The sequence below is a fragment of the Trichomycterus rosablanca genome, chromosome 9 (assembly GCF_030014385.1).
Source record: "Trichomycterus rosablanca isolate fTriRos1 chromosome 9, fTriRos1.hap1, whole genome shotgun sequence".
NCBI classification, from domain to species: Eukaryota; Metazoa; Chordata; class Actinopteri; order Siluriformes; family Trichomycteridae; genus Trichomycterus; species Trichomycterus rosablanca.
The window spans coordinates 5,015,595-5,037,144 of record NC_085996.1 but is presented as its reverse complement, the minus strand read 5'-3'; the positions used below and the strand labels follow the sequence as shown (position 1 = coordinate 5,037,144).

At 43.8% G+C, this 21,550-nt stretch overlaps 1 protein-coding gene across 1 annotated transcript; it reads left to right on the top strand.

Moving 5' to 3' along the window:
* Positions 1–1,398: 1,398 nt before the first annotated feature.
* LOC134319752 (myosin-10-like) lies at positions 1,399–3,564 on the top strand. Its single transcript, XM_063001003.1, has 3 exons — positions 1,399–2,208; positions 2,313–3,137; positions 3,222–3,564. The coding sequence occupies exons 1-3, from the start codon at positions 1,419–1,421 to the stop codon at positions 3,533–3,535; spliced, it is 1,929 nt and encodes a 642-aa protein (XP_062857073.1). The 5' UTR covers positions 1,399–1,418; the 3' UTR covers positions 3,536–3,564.
* Positions 3,565–21,550: the final 17,986 nt, after the last annotated feature.

Sequence of the window (21,550 nt, the reverse complement as noted above, 5' to 3'; positions counted from 1 at the left end):
GGGATATGTGGAACAACTATGTTATTGTACTGTACATGGGGCGGCACGGTGGCTCGGTGGGTAGCACTGTCGCCTCAAAGCAAGAAGGTCCTGGGTTCGATCCCCAGGCGAGGTGGTCCGGGTCCTTTCTGTGCGGAGTTTGCATGTTCTCCCCCTGTCTGTGTGGGTTTCCTCCCACAGTCCAAAAACATGCAGTCAGGTTAATTAAAGACACTGAATTGCTCTATAGGTGAATGTGTGTGTGTGTGTGTGTGTGTGTGTGTGTGTGTGTGTGTGTGTGTGTGTGTGTGCCCTGCAATGGACTGGTGCCCCGTCCAGGGTGTTACTGTGTGCCTTGCGCCCATTGAAAAGCTGGGATAGGCTCCAGCATTTATTACACATTTATCAAAAGAAAATAATTTGTTAATAGAATAATTGTTTTATTATATCTTTTATTGTGGCTGAAGAGAGCACGCCCGGCTGGCTCAATCAATCAAGCATGAGCCTCTTAATCCCTCTGGGATCAATAAAGTGATCGATCTATCTCATTAACACAGATCAGCTTCGAAAAAGGGGGCGTTTAGGGGCGAAATGTTTTAGAAATACAAGGAAATTCAGGGAATGTAAGAAAATGATGTGCACGGTCTGATCTGTATCTGCAGTGTGTATTAAAAATAGAATGTTATTTATAATCAGACTGGCTTTTAATGATAAATTATAATAAATAATAATAAAATAAGTGATAAATAGTGCAGATGATATAAATAAGATAAGTATTACTATTGGTATTAAAATGTAGTATTTTATTCATATATATCTGTGTGTGACTGAATTCTATTGATACATTATAATAAATAATATAAGTAATATTAAATAAGTAATAAATAGTGCAGATGATAAATAAAATAAATAATAAATATAAAATAATAATAAATGCACTATTAATATTAAAATGTAGGATTTTATTTATATGTAACTGTGGGACTGAATTTTAATTATAAATAATAATAATAAAATAAGTGATAAATAGTGAACATGATAAATAAGATAAATAATACATATAAAATAATAATAAATGCATTATTAATGTTAAAATGTAGGATTTTATTTATATATAACTGTGGGACTGAATTTTAATTTTAAATAATAATAAAATAAGTAATTAATAATGCAGATGATAAATAAGATAAATATTAAATATAAAATAATAATAAATGCATTATTAACATTGAAATGTAGGATATTCACATATAACTGTGTGATGGAATGTTTATGTTTAAATTCGATGACACTGAAGCCTCTACATCACCACTTGGTTACTGTTGCTATGTCAGTCAAGGTTCTACTGTGATGTCATACCTGTAGAAGTGTATAAAAGGCAGCTCGCTGCTGCATTCTCATCATTCTGTGTTTAGACAGCGAAGAGAACAGTTGTGATTATGGATCGTCTGTGGACCTGGTTCCCGACAGGCCGCCGGGGCTCTTACAGCCCCGCCGAGCCGGAGACGCCCAACGTGAACGGGGCTAAAGAGAAGATAACAGGAAAGAAAAAGTGGAGGAATATTTTCAGCAGGGACCGTAAGCCCAAAGATGCAGGAAAGCTGCTGAAGGAGGAGGCTCTGGAGGGCCAAGTGCCCCAGAAAAAAGAAAAGAAAAAGTGGAAGAACATCTTCAGCAGGAACCGTAAGCCCAAAGATGCAGGAAAGCTGCTGAAGGAGGAGGCTCTGGAGGGCCAAGTGCCCCAGCCTGGTGTACTGGAGCTCCACGCTGACACCGAGGCTGGAGCTCTGAAAAACACCAGCCTGCATGAGACCAGGGGTGATACCGAGATGCTCCTGCCTGTGAAGGAGCTCGAACCTGATGCCGAAGCCCTGACTAACACCAGCATGGATGAGACCAGGGGAGATACCGAGATGCTCCTGCCTGTCAGAGAGCTCAAAGCTGAGCCTGAGGTCCCGACTAACACCAGCCTGGATGACACCAGGGGCAACGCTGAGATGCTTCTGCCTGTCAGAGAGCTCGAAGCTGAGCCTGAAGCCCTAAAGGTCCTAATCAAGACCAGCCTGGTTGAGTCTGAGGAGACCGAGCTTCAAAACAAAGAAGACACTGAAGCTGATTTGTTCAGCAAAGATGATGGTATCACCGGAGAACACGGCCGGAGAAAGAAAATCAGGAGAGGAACCCGGGGACGCGGCCGGAAGATAATCTACAAAAAGAAGGATAATAACGGTAAGTAAAAGGAAACAGATCAACATGCGTCCACATACTGAAGCCACTGTGGGATCTGATCTAGCACTCTGATCACTCTTCTTCATTCTGTACTATGGTTTTAGGATCTGAAATAATAAACAAGGTGAATGTTGAAGCTGAGGCTAAAGTCCTGACTAACACCAGCCTGGTTGAGACCAGGGACAACGCTGAGATGCTTCTGCCTATCAGAGAGCTCGAAGCTGAGCCTGAGGTCCTGACTAACACCAGCCTGGTTGAGACCAGGGACAACGCTGAGATGCTTCTGCCTATCAGAGAGCTCGAAGCTGAGCCTGAGGTCCTGACTAACACCAGCCTGGTTGAGACCAGGGACAACGCTGAGATGCTTCTGCCTATCAGAGAGCTCGAAGCTGAGCCTGAGGTCCTGACTAACACCAGCCTGGTTGAGACCAGGGACAACGCTGAGATGCTTCTGCCTATCAGAGAGCTCGAAGCTGAGCCTGAGGTCCTGACTAACACCAGCCTGGTTGAGACCAGGGACAACGCTGAGATGCTTCTGCCTATCAGAGAGCTCGAAGCTGAGCCTGAGGTCCTGACTAACACCAGCCTGGTTGAGACTAGGGACAACGCTGAGATGCTTCTGCCTATCAGAGAGCTCGAAGCTGAGCCTGAGGTCCTGACTAACACCAGCCTGGTTGAGACTAGGGACAACGCTGAGATGCTTCTGACTGTCAGAGAGCTCGAAGCTGAGCCTGAAGCCCTAAAGGATCCGATCAAGACCAGCCTGGATGAGTCTGAGGAGACCGAGCTTCAGAACAGAGAAGACACTGAAGCTGATTTGTTCAGCAAAGATGATGGTATCACCGGAGAACACGGCCGGAGAAAGAAAATCAGGAGAGGAACCCGGGGACGCGGCCGGAAGATAATCTACAAAAAGAAGGATAATAACGGTAAATAAAAGGAAACAAACAGATCAACATGCGTCCACATACTGAAGCCACTGTGGGATCTGATCTAGCACTCTTTTGTTTTAGGATCTGACATAATAAACGAGGTGAATGCTGAAGCAGAAGCTGAAGCTGAGGTCGCTAAGATGAAGAACGTCCACCTTGATGAGAAGGACTCATCTGCTGATCTGCTGAATCCTGATCAAACGCTGGGTGAGGAAAGAAATCAGTGGATAGGTCGAGGTAACCCAGAGGACGGTATGAAACAGAAGAAGAAGATCAGACGAGGCACTCGGGGCCGCGGCCGCAAAATCATCTACAAGAAAGACGCCTCAAAAACAGAAGCGAGTGCTGCAGGTTTTAATCATCAGACCATCGACTATGTGTTATGTGTGCACTAAGAAAACTAATAAAGTAAACAGTAAATGTTGATCTTCTGGTGTCTGTTTTTTTTTTTTAAGTTTTTTTGTTTGTTTAGTTATTTTAGCCACAAAACCACCGACACATTCGTCCTTACAATATCTCTGCACGTCCACAAACTTCTGCTAGTGCACCACTCATTCATTACTCTAACCCCGGCGTCCGCACAGTTAAACTCGTCCAGTGTGGAGAAATCGTTCATGATCAGAAACGCTGGATGAAGCGAAAGCTGCTCGGTGCAGGAATCTGTCTGAAACGTCTGAGTGAAGAAGTGAAGAAGGTCACGCAGGTGCAGCTCATGAATCAGCCGCGACAGTCGAGAATAAATGAAACGTCCTGAAGCGAGTGGTCTCATTCACTCGGCATCTCGTATTTACAAACAGTGAGAGAGACGGGCGGCCGGCGCGCGGCCGAGCATCTCGGAGCGAGGAGATAAGGAAGGTCAGCGAGAGGATCCATCGATCTGTCGAACTCGAGCATCTCTCTTCAGCAGTGTGTGACACATTTGGAGCACGGTGTATTAGTTACACTATATTATCAAAAGTAGGGATGCATCAATACCATTTTTTCCCAACCGAGTACAAGTACATGTATTTTGTACTTGCCGATACCGATACCTATTGGATCAGATATCTGACGTGCTAGAAAACTCGATCGAGCGCTCGGCGAGCCGGTCGGATCGAGTTGTTGGATAGTTCACACTCAGCGATCGAGAGTCGAATTTTGATCGGCGCGCGAACGCCGAGTCGCTCCCGAGCCGGCAAATCTAGCGCCGACCAGCCGCCGAGCGAAAATCAGGGCAAAAATCGTGTAGTGTGAACCAGGCATAACGCAGCAACGTGCACTAGGCTCACGGTATCGGATGTTTAGTATCGGAGCCTCGTTTGCGAGTACGAGTACAAGTTAATGAGCGCGGTATCGGGCAAATACCCGATACCAGTATCGGTACTCATGCATCTCTAATCAAAAGTATTCGCTCGTCTGCCTTCACACGCATGTGAACTTGAGTGACTCCTATCGATACACTCCTCGTCACTTCTTGTGTGTTTTCAGAAAAAAGCGTAGTTTGGAAGACCGGACAGACCCGTCTGAGATCCCTCCTGGTGATGATGGTGTAGTGTGAACTTCACATCATACCACTGTAATACTAATGTTTCTCAAGTTTTAGTGGAGGGGGTTTAAGGAAACATGAATAAATGAATAAATAAATGAATGAACGTTCCAGCAGGAGGAACTCGGCTCGGGCGTAAAGCTCACGCCTCGTGTACGATGTTGGCACCGCAGACAGGTATTACAAAACCTTCTCTGTCCTCGTGTCGTTGTCAATTTCCTCCTGGAACTGGAGTTTGTGCTTCACAATCCTGTCCTGAGGAACCGGTCCATGTTCCACGTTTTCTTCCTCCTCACCCCGTCCTAAACGAGCCCCGCCCGGTCATCGTACGTCTCCTGTTAATTCTCACATTTACTTCTCCAGTCAGGTTCTGTTAGTCTGTGTGTACGGTACACAACCCATACCACACTGTACAGAGGAGAATACACTGATCAGCCATAACATTAAAACCACCTCCTTGTTTCTACACTCACTGTCCATTTTATCAGCTCCACTTACCATATAGAAGCACTTTGTAGTTCTACAATTACTGACTGTAGTCCATCTGTTTCTCTGCATGCTTTGTTAGCCCCCTTTCATGCTGTTCTTCAATGGTCAGGACCCCCACAGGACCCCCCACAGATCAGGTATTATTTGGGTGGTGGATCATTCTCGGCACTGCAGTGACACTGACATGGTGGTGGTGTGTTAGTGTGTGTTGTGCTGGTATGAGTGGATCAGACACAGCAGCGCTGCTGGAGTTTTTAAATACCGTGTCCACTCACTGTCCACTCTATTAGACACTCCTACCTAGTTGGTCCACCTTGTAGATGTAAAGTCAGAGACGATCGCTCATCTATTGCTGCTGTTTGAGTCGGTGGGCAGACACACACACACATTCACCTATAGGGCAATTCAGTGTCTCCAATTAACCTGACTGCATGTTTTTGGATTGTGGGAGGAAACCGGAGCTCTCGGAGAAAACCCACGCAGACACGGGGAGAACATGCAAACTCTCTGCATGCTTTGTTAGCCCCCTTTCATGCTGTTCTTCAATGGTCAGGACCCCCACAGGACCCCCCACAGATCAGGTATTATTTGGGTGGTGGATCATTCTCGGCACTGCAGTGACACTGACATGGTGGTGGTGTGTTAGTGTGTGTTGTGCTGGTATGAGTGGATCAGACACAGCAGCGCTGCTGGAGTTTTTAAATACCGTGTCCACTCACTGTCCACTCTATTAGACACTCCTACCTAGTTGGTCCACCTTGTAGATGTAAAGTCAGAGACGATCGCTCATCTATTGCTGCTGTTTGAGTCGGTCATCTTCTAGACCTTCATCAGTGGTCACAGGACGCTGCCCACGGGGCGCTGTTGGCTGGATATTTTTTTGGTTGGTGGACTATTCTCAGTCCAGCAGGAAAAGTGAGGTGTTTAAAAACTCCAGCAGCGCTGCTGTGTCTGATCCACTCATACCAGCACAACACACACTGACACACCACCACCATGTCAGTGTCACTGCAGTGCTGAGAATGATCCACCACCTAAATAATACCTGCTCTGTGGTGGTCCTGTGGTCCATGTAGAAACAAGGAGGTGGTTTTAATGTTATGGCTGATCGGTGTGTATATATATATATATATATAGGCATAACATTATGACCACCTTCCTAATATTGTTGAAGGTGTGCTGTGGTATCTGGCACCAAGATGTCAGCAGCAGATCCTTTAACTCTTGTAAGTTGTGATGTTTGGCTTTCATGGATCGGACTTGTTTGTCCAGCAAGTCCCACAGATGCTCGATTGGATTGAGATCTGGGGAATCTGGAGGCCAAGTCGACACCTCAAACTGGTTGTTGTGCTCCTCAAACCGTTCCTGAAGCATTTCTGCTTTGTGGCAGGGAGCATCATCCTGCTGAAAGAGGCCACAGCCATCAGGGAACCGTCTCCATGACAGGGTGAACATGGTCCGCAACAATGCTTAGGTAGGTGCTACGTGTCATTCTAAGGTCAGGCACTAATATTAAACAAAAGGCCTGGCTCAAAACCATTAACGTTTCATTTCATTTAAAAGTTAATGGAGTTAAAAGTGGACGTGGTCTTCGCCGCTGTGTAAGGACCCTGGTTAGAAGCCTGAGGTGCATAAGAAGGGGTCATGGACTGCGTACGCGCCGGAGGAAGCACGTGTCAAGTAAATATAACCTCCTTGGATGTGATCGGGGTCTCCAGCAGCTGAAGACTAACTGGCTGCACTAAAAATGGGAAAACGGTAAAAATGCATCAATAAAATAGAGTTGAGGTTCTTCCTCCATGCAGGCTGTTGGAGTTCCTTCGTACCGTGTTTTTACTGGCCCGGCGTTGTGCTAGGTGCCAAAGTTCTGCTGGAACAGGAAAGGACCCTCGCCAAACTCTCGCCTCAAAGTTGGAAGCTGATAATTGATTCTATACATCTGGTAGCGATCGCTGTGGCTAAAAACGTTAAACCCCGGAGACTCTGGGCTTTAAAAAACTGACCGCCTGTTTCTTTAATCTTCTTATTTCATTTTTGGATGCTGTGACCGATTCCTAATGGCTGTCAGACGTGTCGGTAGCCTGACTAATCTACCGTGGTCATTTTGACTCATGCTCAGGTGTTTCTGATACTTGAATCCAGATGCTGTTCGAGTAAACGAAACCAAACCACGTAAATAAGAATAAAAACACAGTACAACACAACACACGTCAGGGTTTAATCACTGTTTTATTCTATACTGTGCTCCTGATCGCTGAGTTGAGAATATTAATTATATAAAAATAGGCTTACAGCTGTATAGCAACAGTTCAGGGAAGGCCAATACCTGTTTCAACATGCCTTAAAGTCGTATTTTGGTACGTGTGGTGTACCACTGTCTTGCTCGGAGTCACGACTTGTGGGATGAATTGGAATGTCACTTGTGAGCCAGGCATCCTCATCCAACAATAGGAAGCAAGGAAGGATAGGAAACGATCAGAACCAGCCGGAACCAGAGATTGGCACCTCGACCACATCACTCCTCCTTTTATAACCATAACATTAAAACCACCTCCTTGTTTCTACACTCACTGTCCATTTTATCAGCTCCACTTACCATATAGAAGCACTTTGTAGTTCTACAATTACTGACTGTAGTCCATCTGTTTCTCTACATGCTTTGTTAGCCCCCTTTCATGCTGTTCTTCAATGGTCAGGACCACCACAGAGCAGGTATTATTTAGGTGGTGGATGATTCTCAGCACTGCAGTGACACTGACATGGTGGTGGTGTGTTAGTGTGTGTTGTGCTGGTATGAGTGGATCAGACACAGCAGCGCTGCTGGAGTTTTTAAATACCGTGTCCACTCACTGTCCACTCTATTAGACACTCCTACCTAGTTGGTCCACCTTGTAGATGTAAAGTCAGAGACGATCGCTCATCTATTGCTGCTGTTTGAGTCGGTGGGCAGACACACACACACATTCACCTATAGGGCAATTCAGTGTCTCCAATTAACCTGACTGCATGTTTTTGGATTGTGGGAGGAAACCGGAGCTCTCGGAGAAAACCCACGCAGACACGGGGAGAACATGCAAACTCCACACAGACCAGACCGCTCCGCCTGGGGATCGAATCCAGGACCTTCTCGCTGTGAGGCGACAGTGCTATCCTCTAAGCCACCGTGCCGCCCCCCAGTGTATTTAAATTATTAGTATTATTAGTACTAGTTTACAGGTTAATCTACAGATTCTACAGCAGGACTTTTCAGTGTAGATTAACTTTGTTGTTTCGTCCTCGTGGAAATTCTCAACATGATGCTTTTTTTGCTTCACTTTACTTTTCCGACCTCAAACCTTTACTTTCCCACTCGCTCTCCAGAGCTGCCAGACTACAATTTCATCCAACACCATGTGAACGGAGCTGAATACCCCCGCAGACGCTCACCACAACCTCCCGGCGGTCTGTAACACGCTATATGGCGGGGTATTAGCGCTACGGTATATCCCGACCACCCGATCCAAAGCCATTATCCTAAAACCAGAGCGTGTAACTGAAAGCTTTTCCTACATGTCAGCATTTCAGCCGAGTGTGAACTCACATCAGCGTCAGCGTTTCTCCTCACCACAGCCGCTCTTACCAGACGGGTTATTAAACACTGGAGCGTGCTAACACACACGGATGCACATTCAACACTCACGTATGTCGAAAAAATAGTTTGTAAACATTTGAATCACTTACGTCAGTTAATGTGGGTCTAAATTCTACAATTCTGATTTATTAATTATCCTCAAAGGACAAGTTTTTAGTTAAATTGAGTTTGCATGTTCTCCTCGTGTCTGTGTGGGTTTCCTCCGGGAGCTCCGGTTTCCTCCCACACTCACTTTCTCACTCACTGTCTTAACCACTTATCCAATTATGGTCGTGGGGGGGAGGGGTGCTGGAGCCTATCCAAGCTTTTCAATGGGCGCAAGGCACACAGTAACACCCTGGCTGGGGCGCCAGTCCATCGCAGGGCACACACACAGACACCCATTCACCTATAGGGCAATTCAGTGTCTCCAGTTATCCTGACTGCATGTTTTTGGACTGTGGGAGGAAACCGGAGCTCCCGGAGGAAACCCACACAGACACAGGGAGAACATGCAAACTTAAAACAGATAGAACTCTGACTGGTCCACCTGGGAACCGAACCCAGGACCTTCTTGCTGTGAGGCGACCGTTACTTCCCACTAAGCCACCATGCCACTTCTTTTCACCAGCCAGGGAGAGTCAGGCACTCACACCACCGATCAGTCATCATCCTTCCCCCTACAGCCACACAGCTAATCGTGTGTCTGTGTAGGAGCTCGACCGGCTGATAGCACAGCTGAGATTTGAACTCAGTGAACTAGAGGTTTGAGATATCGGCACTGGTGGGCTAGTGTGTTTTACAGAAATGTTGGGAGTCCATCCTGGTCAGAAAAACTTCACCACTCTTTGCATGACTGACCACTGTTCCATATTTCCACAACCAGGTGATAAAGGGTTTCCAGGTGGAGCGGTCTGGCTTCTTTCTTTATAAAGTTTGCATGTTCTCCCCGTGTCTGTGTGTAAGTGAGGTGAACTGAAGATACAAAATTGTCCATGACTGTGTTTGATATTAAACTTGTGAACTGATGAATCTTGTGTAATGAGTAACTACCTGCTCTGTCAGGAATGTAACCAAAGTGTAAAACATGACGTTAAAATCCTAATAAATAAATAAACAAATAAATAATAAATATTCTTTACAGTTTAACTCTGTTTGTTTTGATGCGATGCAACAGTCTGCAGCCTCTCCGTTTAAATCTGCACTCGCTTTTACGCAGCTTTGATGAATGAAGACCTTTGTGAGTGTTTATTTTTTCTCCAAATGTCAGCCCGGCACTTTCCATCACCCTCCGAAGCGCTGAACTACTTTTCCCCGAAGAGATCCACAGATACACTTTCCATGCGCCGCTTCCATTTACTGCAGCGTAGAGCTTTTCCCGAAGCCCCGGTGCATTTCAGAGCCGCAATCGAAGCCTGAACAGCTGAACGGTGGCCAGTTATCTGTCTGTACGGCTCAGGGAGGGACTGCCAAGCGCCGAGGGGATCGCTCCAGAACCGGGATCACGGAATTAACGGAGGTGGAACAGACAGCTTCCACAGGAGGAGGAAAGTGGGAGCACTCATCGGGTCTGAAGAAGTCTTCACGGACGTCCTGCCAGGCGGTTTATTTAGGGGTCGATTTTAGAAGTTCGACGCAATTTGTCGGCTTTTCCTGGCGTGTAAGATCCTCCAGGTTCCACCCGTCAGTGTTCATCCATCCGTGATGAGAAACTACCTCGTTACCTAACAGGATCATTGTGAGGAGCAAATGAGCATCATTTTTTTAATTATGTAAAAAGGTAACACGTGTACGGATATATTTATTCATCTCTTCCATACGAGACTGGGATATGGCGTGAACGCGTTGGTGCACGGCCTAGCCTTTAGTCATCTGCAATATTTTCTCATGAAGCTTTCCAGTCTCTGTGTGTTTGTTTATTTCTCTGAACATGGTGCCACCGGACAATCAGAACGTCTAGAGTGGTGAGTCACATGACGTGTAGGTGGCGAGAACATGCTAAACCACATTCCTGAAGTATGGCGTACGAGCCCCAGAGAACTACAGAGGGACCCGTACATACCACCTAATCCTAACGCTACACGCCAACCCATATACAGTAGGTATTTGGTTTAGGTCAGGGATGTCCTCTGGGTGGCGCTATCACATCGAACAAATCTAAATCTCTCCCCGTCTTCCTTCCCCGACTCAAAACCTGAACGTTCCCCAGTTTTTGGATAAACGCGGCGGCTCCAGAGAAACGTAAACTAGACGCCGAACGCTGGTCAGGTCACCAGTCCATCACAGGGCAAACACACACACCTACACACACTTGTACTTAGGGGGGGACGTAGTATCTTTAATAGTCCAGTCTGCAAGTCTTTGGACCGCACACAGACACTAGGAGAACATGCAAACTCATAAAGAAAGGACCCAAACCGCTCTACATGGGAATCAAACCCAGGACCTTCTTGCCGTTTTAGCACCAATTCATCCTTTAGGGGTCGCTGTGGGTCCAGTTCCCTGGCCGAAAGGTAGGAAACACCCTGGACAGGTCGCCAGTCCATCACAGGGCAAACACACTTACACACACTTGTTCTTAGGGGGGACGTAGTATCTCCAATTGTCCAATCTGCAAGTCTTTTGACTGCCTATAGACACGAGGAGAACATGCAAACTCCATAAAGAAAGGACCCAAACTGATCTACATGGGAATCAAACCCAGGACCTTCTTGCTGTGAGGCGACAGTGCTACCCACCGAGCCACCGTGCAGCCCAAAATGTGTTTATATTTACAAAATACAGTGAAGTTTGGCAGTAAAATAATCATAAAGTGTCCCAACTTTCTTTTCATTTATTCATTCCTTCATTGTTTGTTTTACCACCAATTCATCCTTTAGGGGGTCGCTGTGGGTCCGATTTACTGGCCGACAGGTAGGAAACACCCTGGACAGGTCGCTAGTCCATCACAGAGCAAACACACCTACACACACTCATACCTAGGGGACTTTAGTGTCTCCAATTGTCCGGATTGCAAGTCTTTGGACTGCCTATAGACACAAGGAGAACATGCAAACTCCATAAAGAAAAGACCCAAACGGCTCCACCTGGGAATCGAACCCAGGACCCACCGAGACATCATCCCACTCTAAATATTGTATAAATGTTAATATTTACAAAATACAGTGAAGTTGTGCTGAAAAATGATCAACAGATCACAGATTCTTATTATTTAATTCCATAAAATGTCCCAACTTTTTTCGAAAGTGGGATTTGAACATATCCCATACAATGTTTGTAAACATTTAAATGTAACTGGGTCTTTTTTTTTAATCTGACTGTTTGGTATAAAGCGATCATTGCCCAAAACTTCACCCAAAGCTCCCAGCGTTCTTCCCCTCTACAGCTCCACTGGTTCTCTGGTACAGTTCTGAGCAGTCCTTCGTTAGATTAATTTTTCAGACCACTAACACATCTGTACCAGCTGTGACCTTCCCCGATCAAGCAGCTCCGTCTGAGACTGTCGACAGGGACTCATGATTTTAGAAAGTGGGTCAGGAAGACTGATTGAGAGATCAGGTGTCGTGTCTGAGCTTCCTGAAGGTGAGCAGGTCCGAGTGAGACGTGTTCCTGGATCAGAATCCACCTTCTGTTCCTGGAAGAACGTTCCTCACGTCCATTCCTCGCCGTTTGATGTCATCCTTTCATCTGAAAATCCCCTCCAGCTTCACCGGGGTGTAAATCAACGCCAAAAGTTCAACTCTGTTCCGAAGATACACAACATGTGGACTAAAGTTTTGGGACGCGTTTCTAATTATTAAATTCACATGTTACAGTCACTGTGATCGCTAACAGGTGAAATAAATCAATTATATCAACAGTTTAGGTCATTTTCACAAAAAAAAAATCCTAATTTTCTGTTTGGTTTAAAGAAACTCCAGCACAGAGCCCTGATCTCAGCCCCACTCAACAGCTCTGGGATGAACCAGAACATCAACTGAGGCTTTCTGACCAACCAACCAATCAGAAATCAGCTATTTTGACTAGTCATGACCAACACATTCACTCACTCATTCACCTACATATTCATTCATTCACTCACTCAATCACTCACTCATTAAAATACTTACACAGTCACTTACTCAATTACTCACTCATTCACTTACACTGTTACTTATTCATTTAATTCATTCACCGAGTCGATCACTCATTCACTCACTCATTCACTCATACATTTACCTACACATTCACTCATTAATATACTTCCACATTCTGCCAATCACTCATTCACTTACACATTCACTTACACATTTACTCACTCATTCACTCACTCATTCACTTACACCTTTACTCATTAATATACTTCCACGTTCTCCCAATCACTCATTCATTCACTTACACATTTATTCTTTCATTCATTCACTTACACAGTCACTTATTTATTCACTTACATATTCAATCACTCATTTACTTACACATTCATTCATTCACCTACACAATCACTCATTCATTCACTTACACATTTATTCATTCATTCACCTACTCATTCACTTCCACCTTCACTCATTAATATACTCACACACTAAGCCATTAATTTACTCATTCACACATTCACTCATTCACTCACTCATTTATAGTCACCTACACATTCACTCATTAATATACTTCCACATTCTCCTAAACAATCACTTATTCACTTATACATTGACTCACTCAATCACTCATTCATTCACTCACACATTCACCTACACATTCACTCATTCACTTACACATTCATTCACTCATTCACTTACACATTCACTTACACATTCAGTCATTAATATATTCACACCTTTATTCATTGGAACACCAGCTAATGCTTTTTAGACCAACATAAGCGCCCAGCCGTACAAATGTTGTCATCTTTTGACTAAACAGGCACAAATTCCCACAGACATACTTTAAAGTCTTATGAGAAGCTTCTCACACATGTGGCTGTTGCAAAAGCTGGAAAGGTCACTGTATTTAACATCATTTGTTTTTGTAATTAGATGTCCGACAAGCTCATGTTCTGGTGTCAGAATACTTTTGGCTGTACAGTGTAACTCCAGTCTGGACTGTAACTGATTACTGTGTGTTTATTAAAGACAGAAAATGAAGTTCAGGAGTCTGGAGGAATGTGTTTGTTATGATCTGGATGAAGATCAGAGCTCATGGTTCTGAGTAATTAATGCACAGATCCAGGTAATTCCGAAGGTAGTTTCTGTTTCCCGGTAAGAACCGAACGTGGTTGGATTTGGAAGAAGATTAAAGCTCTGATGGACGTACTTCACACCGCGTTCTGTTGAGAATTGTTTTTATTTGTTAACGGAGCCGTTTTTAAGAGGAAGATCGATAATGAAAGAAATGTGAGCAGAAATGTGAGCAGAAATATGAGCAGACACCTCTGAGTAGAAGCAGGAGTGCTGGAAAGATGAGAGGAAGGAAATGAAAATAATAAGATGCTCCTGGTATCTGCTGATGATGGATCTGAGCAGCCGGTCCGACCGCCCGCCCGTTATGGATGAGGAACTCGATGGAGGAACAGACGCAGGTTCTCAGGAAACTATTTACTGGATATGAAACATTTTTGTGATTCCTGGTTCTGTTAAAAATTAACTTTAGGAACATTTCTGAATAATAAAAACACTTGTTATGAAATTCAAGGGTCGGGTAGTTTTTTTTTTTTTACAGTCTGAACAATGAGATGCTCCATCGATCTTGTCTGTCTCGCAGTGGACATTCCAAATCATCCCAACGATGTTCAGTGAGGTTCAGATTGTGTCCGGTCAGCTTTACACAGTTTTCACACGGGCCAGCCTTCGCTCCCCACGTGCATCAATGAGCCTTGGCCGCCCATGACCCTGTCGCCGGTTTACCACTGTTCCTTCCTTGCACCACTTTTGATAGATGCTGACCCCTGCACACTGGGAACACCCCACAAGAGCTGCAGTTTTGGAGATGCTCTGACCCAGTCATCTAGCCATCACAATCTGGCCCTCGTCAAACTCACCCAGATCCTCACGCTCGCCCATTTTTCCTGCTTCTAACATCAACTCTGAGGATAAAATGTTCACCTGCTGCCTAATATACCCCCCACTAACAGGTGCCGTGATGAATAGATAATCAGTGTTATTCACTTCACCTGTCAGCGGTCATAATGTTATGCCTAGTTGGTGTATTTAACCGTAAACAAATGAATAGCATCAAATCTCAGCTCTGCTATCAGCCGGCCGGGCACCCGCACAGACATACGATTGGCTGATTGGCTGTGGGTCTGTAAGGGGAGGGATAACCACTAACAAAGGGTTTCATTTTACTGGTGTAGGTGCGACCTCTGCTGACGGGTCGAGATACCTGTATGGGCGGATGATCACGGATGGCAGTGCGTGACTCTCCACGCGTGATACTGCCCTCTGAGTGACCCCGCCTTACACATTCACCTAAACAATCACTTATTCACTTACATTCACTCATTAATATACTTACACATTCATTCATTCATTGGAACATCAGCCGAGACTTTCTTGACCAACATCATTGCCCAGCCATACAGATTCCCACAGACATACTAGTCAACACTAGTCTTGTGTTCAATATGTTCTGAATTAAAGCAAAATTACAAAAATAATCAAAGAAAATAGGAAATAATGGTCATTATAAAAGGTTTTGTATTTTTAAAACCCTATTTGGATGAATGTGAGTGTAGTATTTGAGCCACGCCCTTTTGCAAAATATCAGTCCCAATATCACATTCAAAATCTTCTTAAAAACCCTTTCTTCCCTTCTATAGCCAGAAATGGGGGTTAAAATTGGATGTCCAACAAGCTCAGTTAGGTGTCTAACTGACCTCATCCCTGACCTCAGCCTCAATCACGTCTGTGTAGGCGCTCTGACAGCTGATAGCACTGCTAATATTCAAACCTGGACCTCTGAGGTGGTGGGCCTCAGAGATTAGTAAAGAAATAATGCATAAACTAGCTGACTGTACACCTCCCCATCCAACCCTCCACTACCCTTAGACATGGGCAATCATGTCAGTATATACTGTAGGTGCCTGACAGGCTGATAGCACTCCCAAAAATAACAGAGAGTAGAGAGTAACCAATGGAAGAGACAAAACATCCGCAGCCACAACGGAGAAGGTGGACAGAAAGTGGACAGCGCAGAAATAAAAAACTGCAGAAGACTTATTGTGCCAGTTTTGGCGCGGGCGTTTCCTCTATGCCCACGGCTCCAGCAGTTTCCAATTCATGTCAAACCTGCTTTCATTGATTCTTAGATTACATCTGGCCATTCAGACAAATTTCCTCCCAGTAAAAGGTCAGCTTGGGTTTTTATTCCCCATCACGCCAGAGGAACAACCGTCCTGCCAAATTTCTACTTATTTCTGACAGGCGCTCAGTGGAGGCGCTTTGGTTCATGGCTAAATCTTAAATCTGATTTAATTTAACCCCCCGTGCATCAGAGTCCCAAAAATGAACTCATAAACGTCCACTGTGACCACTGATGAAGGTCTAGAAGATGACCGACTCAAACAGCAGCAGTAGATGAGCGATCTGGTGGACCAACTAGGTAGGAGTGTCTAATAGAGTGGACAGTGAGTGGACACGGTATTTAAAATCTCCAGCAGCACCGCTGTGTCTGATCCACTCATACCAGCACAACACACACTAACACACCACCACCATGTCAGTGTCACTGCAATGCTGAGAATGATCCACCACCTAAATAATGCCTGCTCTGTGGTGGTCCTGTGGGGGTCCTGACCATTGAAGAACAGCATGTAGAGAAACAGATGGACTACAGTCAGTAATTGTAGAACTACAAAGTGCTTCTATATGGTAAGTGGAGCTGATAAAATGGACAGTGAGTGTAGAAACAGGGAGGTGGTTTTAATGTTATGGCTGGTGTATATTCTTGACTGATTTAACACTGAACACAAGTGCAAAAAAATCCTGGAAAAGCAGTATTGTGACAACAAACAGCACGTTTTTCAGATCCGGAGAAGCCGCTAAGTGTTAAATTATTTTTCCACAGACGTCAGTGTGAGAGCTTTATCATGTCCAGTCCTCACTAAAATCCTTCTGTTTATATATAAAAGTAAGTTCTTATCAATCGTACATTTTATTCTGCTTTGTTTGGCCCCCGACCAGAATTTGAATGGATCTAAAGCTCCCCAGGTTTTCACACTCACCTAGTAAAGTGTTCTCGCTCAGATACGAGAGAGACGTAAAGAACCGGTACTGAACACCGGGAATAATCAGAACATTCATCTACTCAAAATATTTCGATCCAAACGGAAAATCCATTTAGATTATAAACCCAGGTGGTTCAAAAATGCTGTTATTTTATAATTTTTATCATTAAACTCCAAAAATAATACATCAGGCTTTCATACATCAAGTTTCATTACCCAGAATGCCCAACCTGAAATCTATTATGGTCTGTGTCCAGAAAAGCCTACTACATACTGCATACTGCATACTGCACTCAGTATATACTACATACTGCATACTGCACTCAGTATATACTACATACTGCATACTGCACTCAGTATATACTACATACTGCACTCGGTATATACTACATACTGCATACTGCACTCAGTATATACTACATACTGCACTCGGTATATACTATATACTGCATACTGCACTCAGTATATACTGCATACTGCATACTGCACTCGGTATATACTACATACTGCACTCAGTATATACTACATACTACATACTGCACTCAGTATATACTACATACTGCACTCGGTATATACTACATACTGCACCCAGTATATACTACATACTGCACTCGGTATATACTACATACTGCATACTGCACTCAGTATATACTACATACTGCACTCGGTATATACTATATACTGCATACTGCACTCAGTATATACTACATACTGCACTCGGTATATACTACATACTGCACTCGGTATATACTACATACTGCATACTGCACTCAGTATATACTACATACTGCACTCGGTATATACTACATACTGCACTCAGTATATACTACATACTGCACTCAGTATATACTACATACTGCACTCGGTATATACTACATACTGCATACTGCACTCAGTATATACTACATACTGCACTCGGTATATACTACATACTGCATACTGCACTCAGTATATACTACATACTGCACTCGGTATATACTACATACTGCATACTGCACTCAGTATATACTACATACTGCACTCGGTATATACTACATACTGCATACTGCACTCAGTATATACTACATACTGCACTCGGTATATACTACATACTGCACTCGGTATATACTACATACTGCATACTGCACTCAGTATATACTACATACTTCACTCGGTATATACTATATACTGCATACTGCACTCAGTATATACTACATACTGCACTCGGTATACACTACATACTGCATACTGCACTCAGTATATACTACATACTGCACTCGGTATACACTACATACTGCATACTGCACTCAGTATATACTACATACTGCACTCGGTATATACTACATACTGCATACTGCACTCAGTATATACTACATACTGCACTCGGTATATACTACATACTGCATACTGCACTCAGTATATACTACATACTGCACTCGGTATATACTACATACTGCATACTGCACTCAGTATATACTACATACTGCACTCGGTATATACTACATACTGCATACTGCACTCAGTATATACTACATACTGCACTCGGTATATACTACATACTGCACTCGGTATATACTACATACTGCATACTGCACTCAGTATATACTACATACTTCACTCGGTATATACTATATACTGCATACTGCACTCAGTATATACTACATACTGCACTCGGTATACACTACATACTGCATACTGCACTCAGTATATACTACATACTTCACTCGGTATATACTATATACTGCATACTGCACTCAGTATATACTGCATACTGCACTCAGTATATACTACATACTGCACTCAGTATATACTACATACTACATACTGCACTCAGTATATACTACATACTGCATACTGCACTCAGTATATACTACATACTTCACTCGGTATATACTACATACTGCATACTACACTCAGTATATACTACATACTGCATACTGCATACAAACAAGAGTTACGACCAGTTCACAGTGAGCTGTACCCAAACGTTTGTCCATGTAATGAGCTATGAGGGACTGTTTTAGTGAAGAACCCCCCTCTGTACCTCATCCTGACCCCACGAGTGGCTCCGTGGAGGCGAAGATGAATCACTGTTTTTTTTTTAGCATGTGCGGGATGACTGCTTTCTTCCTGATCTTTTTTCCACCTGTTCTCTGAAAGCTCGATTCATGAGCAACAAGCCGTTCATCATAAAGCACGCGGCAAATGTGATTAGCAGAGCCTCGAACCGGCAGCCAGCTTCACCGGAGCGATGACTAAACATCACATAACGGGCTCTGTACTGCGAGGAACAACGAGGATTCAATCACAGGTCATTCTGAGGTGTGTGTCCACCTAACATCTACAACATGTTATAAATGTACGTGGTTATAAGCATAAAAAATGGCCAAGAGTATGTGGACACCTGATCATGAGCTTGCTAGTCATAAAAAGTATTGGGGCCCCCCCCTTTTTATTTTTGAATTCATGTGTTTCAGCCACAACAATCACTAACAGGTGTAATACCTGTAAATCAGTTATATAAAGGAATTGTACACTTACAAATTTGCAACAACAGTTTAGGGAAGGTCCTTTCCTGTTCCAGCCTGAGCACGCTCTATAAAAACATGAAGTAAAGCTCTGACCTCAGCACCATTCAACAGCTCCGGGATGAACCGGAACATCAACTGAGGCTTTCCTGACCAGCATCAGTGCCCAGCCTTGCAAACACTGTCATTTTTTGACTAAATTGGTGGGCGGCACGGTGGCTCGGTGGGTAGCAAGAAGGTCCTGGGTTCGATCCCCAGGCGGGGCGGTCCGGGTCCTTTCTGTGTGGAGTTTGCTTGTTCTCCCCGTGTCTGTGTGGGTTTCCTCCAGGAGCTCCGGTTTCCTTCCACAGTCCAAAAACATGAAGTCAGGTTAATTGGAGACACTGAATTGCCCTATAGGTGAATGGGGGTGTGTGTGTGTGTGTGTGTGTCTGCGCTACAATGGACTGGCGCCCCGTCCAGGGTGTAACTGTGTGCCCTGCACCCATTGAAAAGCTGGGATAGGCTCCAGCACTTAAAAACTGCTGCTATTAAAAGACCCGCTGAAGCAGAACATACAGGTGGTCCTATATTCACCCAAAAACGCCCTCGTTTATCCCCTCTATGCCCCCGTTTGGGGTGATGTTGTGTGGATTGATGACAAAAGTGGAGCTTTATGGAGGACGGAGGTTCCATTACGTTCCGTTTAAAGCTGCCACAACATTCCACAATGAGAAGATCATTCCTGCACTTACAGTTAAACACGGTGACGCCACGCGGGCGAATACAAGCGGTTCTGCTAAAACCAGTCAGGCGAAAATTCTCCACAGAGCGGGTTAGCACGACGAGGTATTAAGTTTAGGACGGGAAGGACGGGGGGGGGGGGGGGGGGGGGGGTTAGGGTTAGGGTTAGGGTTAGGTGTTATTTTGTCTTCTTTTAATAAATAATACTAATTCATTGTAACTGTTGTTTTATACTGTTAATTATTACTCATCCAGTATTTAATATTTATAAATACACATAAACATTAACTTATGTTAGGTGTAATTTTTTATTTTCATGAGTGTCATTTTTTATCTTTACCTTTAGAGTGTAATTTTTTATCTTATTTTTCAGTGTAATTTTTTATCTTTATTTTGCAGTGTTATTTTTCATTTTTAAGTGTCATTTTTTTATCTTAATTTCTAAGAGTGTAATTTTTTATCTTTATTTTTAAGAGAAGCATCTCCACAATTAAGAAGCATAAGGAAACAATAAAGTAAAGCTAAAGTGCAGCTTTTATTGTAGTTTTTATTGATTTTTTACTGTTTTTAATTGTATTTCAGTGTTTATATATTATATTTTCGGTGTATAAGTATCAAAAACAACCTATTTTACACTAGACTAAAATATATGCAGCTCCAGGATCATGGGCATATTAACAGGTTTCCCAAACATCCTTATGGGAAAAATGATTCAACGACTTTAAAACTCGACACCACTCCCAGAACCGACTGACGTTGAGTTTCAAGGTACCGCTGTGTTATGTTATTTTTTACGACAGTTTTATGCTGCTCAGTGTTGCCGGTCGTGAGTCCGGGACACCTGTCCTTTGCGGGACTTTGGGAATCCCCACCTCAGACACAGCCAATCATGTCTGTATGTTTGTGTTTGGTCACTATCACTGCTGGATCCCAGCAGTAGTGGGTTAGTGGGTTAGTGAGATGGAATCAATGCCCCGATTATTATTATTATTATTATTATTATTATTATTATTATTATTATTATTATTATTATTATTATTATTACAGCATGTTGATGCCTGGGATGTGAGCTGAACGGATGGAACTCACTGGTTTGCTAAAATCTTGAAACAATTAAAACTCTCTCTCTCTCGCTCTCTCTCTCTTTTTTTTCCTCCTGCTCTCTCAGCCGAGCTGAAGCTGAAATATGATTTGAGTTTTAATTGCACGCAAACATTTTATAAGCGATTATTTATGATGTGTATTTCCAGTCTCTGAGAGGAACATGATGTCAGGGGGAATGATGTCCTCAGAGAAGCTGAAGCTGGAGACGTTATTCCAACTGAAGACCTCGGTCAAGCAGAAGGAGACCGAAGCCAA